This window comes from Diospyros lotus, chromosome 7 (assembly GCF_014633365.1).
Source record: "Diospyros lotus cultivar Yz01 chromosome 7, ASM1463336v1, whole genome shotgun sequence".
Taxonomy (NCBI): Eukaryota; Viridiplantae; Streptophyta; class Magnoliopsida; order Ericales; family Ebenaceae; genus Diospyros; species Diospyros lotus.
In genome coordinates this window covers 26,412,471-26,418,014 of record NC_068344.1, presented here as the reverse complement: position 1 = coordinate 26,418,014, position 5,544 = coordinate 26,412,471, and the positions used below count along the sequence as shown (strand labels likewise).

The 5,544-nt window shown below is 35.9% G+C and overlaps 1 protein-coding gene across 2 annotated transcripts; it reads right to left on the bottom strand.

Moving 5' to 3' along the window:
• Positions 1 to 340: 340 nt before the first annotated feature.
• On the bottom strand, positions 341 to 3,001 carry LOC127806573 (cytokinin dehydrogenase 3-like). Of its 2 annotated transcripts, XM_052343951.1 has the most exons (6): positions 2,920 to 3,001; positions 2,329 to 2,847; positions 1,824 to 1,951; positions 1,438 to 1,698; positions 965 to 1,233; positions 341 to 866 (listed from the first exon to the last, which is right to left on the bottom strand). In XM_052343951.1, exons 1-6 carry the CDS (start codon positions 2,921 to 2,923, stop codon positions 572 to 574), a joined length of 1,476 nt encoding a protein of 491 aa, XP_052199911.1. In that variant the 5' UTR covers positions 2,924 to 3,001; the 3' UTR covers positions 341 to 571. The 2 variants fall into 2 exon arrangements, with proteins under 2 accessions (XP_052199911.1, XP_052199910.1); XM_052343950.1 differs by having other exon boundaries at positions 2,329 to 2,952.
• Between the last annotated feature and the right edge of the window lie 2,543 nt (positions 3,002 to 5,544).

Genomic DNA, 5,544 nt, shown 5'->3' with positions numbered 1-5,544 from the left:
AGTTTAATTAGTGAGATGATGACTGATAATCTATGTTATTAATGAAGCCCAATAAATTATGAGTAGTGTGATATAAAAGCATCAATCAAATCACTTTTAACTATATATATATATATAATATAATCATCAACAACACTGCACGTAGTATCAAGCAGCTTGATAATTGCCAATCTGGCTAGCATGATCACTTCACACGAAACATTATTTAAGAGACATTCATTCCATCTTTTGCAAAATTGCTTGTCAAAGAATTACGAGAGAAATATTGGGCGAATTAACCTTTCCCCAAAATGAATCAATAAAGCATTAATAAGCAATTTATTATCCACAAAGTGCTTCGATAAACTTTCACAGCATAACAAGAAGGCGCGCATGTCTTGACAAAACCGTAGCCAAAATGAACCAATTATAAAGTTCCTTCCAACTTCAAATTCGAATGCAAACTAATTAACACCATTACATTCATATTTTAATCCTCTTAATGCTATAAATATTATTAACTCATATATATATATATATATATTGTAAAAAATAATAATAATAATAATAATAAAGCCCTCTACACCCTTGATCAGTCAGAATTGAAAATCCCTTGTCCAGGCGATAATATCATCTTCGGATCAAACTGAGCTTTTCTCTCCCGGAAAGTATCCCATTTCGAGCCAAAATGGTTCATCCATTCTTCCCTAGTTCTGTAATGGGGAAGATACTGTTTCGCTTTAATCCCAGCTTTCTCACAGAACTTCAGTATCTCTTTGTTTTGATTCTCCAAAATCTCCCAATCAGCATCACTCCCTGAACGCAACAGCCCAACGGAGTAGAAAATGTCCTCATCTGGTATCACTGCTGACATCCTATCATCCCACCTACAATTTTTTTTTTTTTCCTCAAAATGTGTTAGATTATGAAAACATCAAAGTTACAAGGAATATTATCTCAAAGTCTAAGGGGAGTGTGGAATTACTTGTTCCGCTTAACTGGGTACACGAGAATAGTTCCAGTGGTCTGGTTTTGTTTATGGAGAATGTTGACGAAAGCACCCTCATTGAAATCCATTATGCCAGACTTGGGTACAAACAGATTTAGCCATGGATGAGGAACGTCCCATAGTCCTTTGGCTTGAAGCTCCAACTCTCCTCTCCTTACCCTATCAAGAAATTCAACAAAACCAACCTCTTTCTGGAAGGTGAAACCAGGAAGAAATCCTAAACCCCCAAGCAGCAACCCCATTTCCTGCAGCCACATCCAATGTCATTTAATAACAATACAAATTGGGAAATTGTCTGCCAGTACGCATGTCTAGATACATTTGTCCTATCTTATGAAAATATATAATTTCCATTGGCATTTGTAGTTTCTATCAGTAGCAAATCAAACCCAAATAAAAGAGAATGGTAGCATTAATTAGCCAACCTCATAAGTAGGATAAATTCTTACCTCGTCGACATATTCAACGGAGAGATCGTCGTAGTATTTTACAACTTCCAAACAATAGATGATTCCATGTTTGACTACCAAAGAGTTGATTAGAACTTGATCAGAGGGTGAGAAAAAGGAAGATCTCCAGTTATTTGGAGGGCTCTTGCGCATTATGAGAGAACCCTCCACATAATCGAACCCCTTGTTAATGGAGATTAGATGTTCTTGGTCTCTTGTGAAGGAAGAGAAATCATGGTATAACAATCGGACCCACTTCACCTGCAATCAATTAATCTATTAGTTACCTACACTCTTTATCTCCTTTCATGCACTTAATTTGTAACAAAATTTCTATGCAAATTAAAATTCTGTTAATATAGCATAATCAAAGCATTATATTTTACCATTTTTGGAGCCTTCTCAAGAGGAATTCTAGCTCTGGTTATGATCCCAAATTGCCCAAGTCCTCCTAGAACTCCGTAAAATAGCCCAGAGTTTATCTGTTTGGAGCAAGTCACCATCTCCCCTTTCCCTAAACCAAAAAAGGAACCCAAAAATAACATATTGCATGGCATACCAACATATTATAACTTATACACACACACACTATCACACACACACACACAAATGTATACAAGATTCTGTACATAATCTCATAAAAGGACAACAAGAACCTATATGTATACAGATATACTAATGATGCTTTATATATTAATTACAAGACGACCAACTCATGCCTCTAGCACATCGTCGAGTGAACCCTATACCTAAAGATAGGTAGTATATATAAACATAAGCATGAATGAGTATCATAGTTTTCAACCTCAAGAATAAATGTTCACGAAAATATGTACCAAAAAAATTAATTGAGAAAGCATGTGCATATATTTGTATAATTATTATATATACCTGTAATAATATCCATTTCAATAACGTTGTTGATTTGGGGGCCGTAACGAAATGATTGGCCACTAATTCCACCATTAGAGAGTGTTCCACCAACAGTTAAGTAGAGATAATCTGTCCAAGAAACTGGTGCAAGTCCATAATCATATGTGGCTCGCAAAACATCAAACCAAAGTTGCTCGCCGCCTACGTCTACATAGAATCTCGACGAATTAGGGCTTGAAGAAACCCTAATTCGGGAAGGGTGATGTTTCTCCAACCAGGTCATCTCAACCACCACGCCGTTCTTTGCCGTGGCCTGGCCGTGAATGGAATGGCTACGGCCTCTGGCGGCGATGGGGAAAGGGTTGTGGGAGTTGTAGGAGAACTTTACGAGTTGGAGGACATCTCTGTCTGACGAGGGGTAGAGTACGGCGACAGGCATCACTTTGACAAGCTTGCCGAAATCAGAGGAGACTGAGTCGATCGCATTGGTATCAACTTGAATGAGAAGCTCATCGGGGAGCCATGGGCTTACCTTCCCTACAAGGGATATTAGACGGCTGGTTATGAATAAGAGAAAGAGAGATGCTACAAGCATTGAAGAATTCTTACCCATTGGAGGTGAAGAAGAGAAGATGGTGTGAATGAAGATGGGGGCTTGATTTTGGCGTGTGAGAGTACATATAAATATAGAGAGGGGAAGGGGGAAGGGGAGGGGGAGAGGGAGGGGGGTAGTTGGAAAGCGGCATAAGGCTTTTATGAGTAAAAAAAAATTAACAAGCAACAAGTGACAACTAACACATTTATTTTTGTTGCACATTAATAAGTTTTTAGTGTAACTTATATATATTTTTATAAATGGTAACATATTAACTACATGGGGAGGTGTGCCCCTGCCCCACATTGATTTGGCTCATTAATTGTTTGGTTGTGAGCAGCCAAGCAAACTTCGATTTGTCTACCGATAAGAGATATTACATTGATTTTGTTTGGCAAGTCCATACAAAATTTTATGCGCCATTAACATATATATGCCCAGTTTCTATGATATCTGAAGACATTGGTACCTCCTTATGCAACGTCATTATTGGCATGTTATATATAATGCAAAGAGAGTATTGTATAACATAAAAAGAATAAATACTGCATTAATTGTATAACAAGGTATCGGTGTACTTGAAAATTTGAAAAAAAATGTAAGATATATAAAAGACAGTGAACATATATAGGTTCTGGTAGATATATATATATATATATAAACACTTAATTAGCTGGCAAGGGAGAAGTGTTTGCTGTATGATGTGAGTAAAATTTTCAAAGATACGTACGGAAGGTGGGGACTGGAAATCGCGTAATTGATCGAGTTATTACAAGCCATAAGAAATTGATGTTTGTCTCAGAACTTTTAAAATAAAAATGGCATGAAATGATAATCATGTTATAAATAAATAAGATTATTATAATGAAGTGATAAAATTAATTTGGTACCAAGTTATCTATGAATCACAAGCTCTGTGGGTTGAAAGAATATATATAAAGAAGCCAATACTTTTTTGAGTAATTACAAAAGAAAATACCAATTAAACAGAATATTAATGAACTAATTGAGAATTACTGAGCAAAAAGGAAGGGATTTTGAGGCCCCAAGCGAAGATTTGGGTTTGGAACCAAGCATATATATGTCAAAAGAGTAAAAAGATGACACTGATCCTACTTGCAATCTTTGACCTAAATTAAGGATCATCACACGTGGGTTGGAATAATATGAGACACATGCATATCTATATATATATATATATATGCAATATGCACTATGCACTATGCAATGCCACATATATACAGATATACCAATAGTAAATTTACTGTAATTTGTCTTCTATATTAGTAGAAATAAATATTTATTATAAAAGAAAGGATTAGCTGTACTTGAATGGGAACAAAGAAATGAGAGAGAGAGAGAGAGTGAGAGATAAGACCTCTGATCTGATGATGATGATGATGATGAAGCTGCAAAAGTAACGAATTTTAATATGTTGAATAAGGAAGAGGCCCGCCCGACCCTAGTCCTGCTCAGATCTGCTGCAGTCTTGATTGGGTAGGTGGGTCTGATATATTGATGCGTACAATTTTGTCAATTGGTTTGTCTTTGCAAGATACACATCAGATGCCCAACACAATCCCTTCACATATATGTGTTGCAGTATGCCAACTGAGCCAGATGAAGAAGAAGACGACGACGACTACTGTACAGACACAACTTGGTAAAAGCAATAAAACCCCCTCTCCCCCACACCCCCCCCCCCCCCCCCCCCCCCCCCCCCCCCCCAAAAAAAAAAAAAAAAAAAAAATTAGATACACCATCAAGTGCTAGCTTTTACCTAGTTTTATGGTAGAATTGCAAGTTGGGCAATATCGGATAGAAAACACAGTATCTCTAAGTTCATTTTTAATAATGAAAAAGAAAATGATGTCACACACCTTAATATTAATTGTTTATAAAGAATAACCTTAAATAGCAAAAATAATTAAATTTTTAAAATTTATAAACCCCGCTTTAGAATTAAACCCGTTGCCATGCATTACTTACTGTTTATTTCACATTGCAATTAATGTACTGTATCAACCACCTCAAACGTACGTACGTTAATGCTATCTAATTAAAAAAAAATGGTTTCTAAGTACCCAGTGGTAACATGCTTCACAATATGTTAATTAAAGCAACAAAAAAAAAAAAAAAACAAAAAGAGCAAGGCATGGACTAGCTAGCTAGGGTTTCATGGGTGGGATCGATTAAATATATCTCCAATATTGCTAGCTAGCCATACATGCATGTTTCTCTTAGCATATCTGCAAGCAATCATCATTATTAATGATAATTACTGCTGTAGAAATTAAGAGTTTCAAATATATATATATATAGGCTCATAGTGCATTCATGCCTAGAAATTCAGGACGGAATTATTATGAACCCTGATCAAATAACGTATGTTGTCTATATATAAAAAAAATTTGAGATTCTCTGGGGCTCTCTTTTGTCTAAAGTTAGATGTAATCTGTGTGGGGATTGATGGAAAAGTGCAATAATGCAAAACCGTCCACTATATATGTATGTATATATATATATATATCCATCCTTGTCAAATATATAATATGTTAATCTACACCATGCAGGCCACATGAGTTGTCTTTGTATTGGGGACTAAACTTAGTACTAAACGAACCGTTTCATGTGTGTAA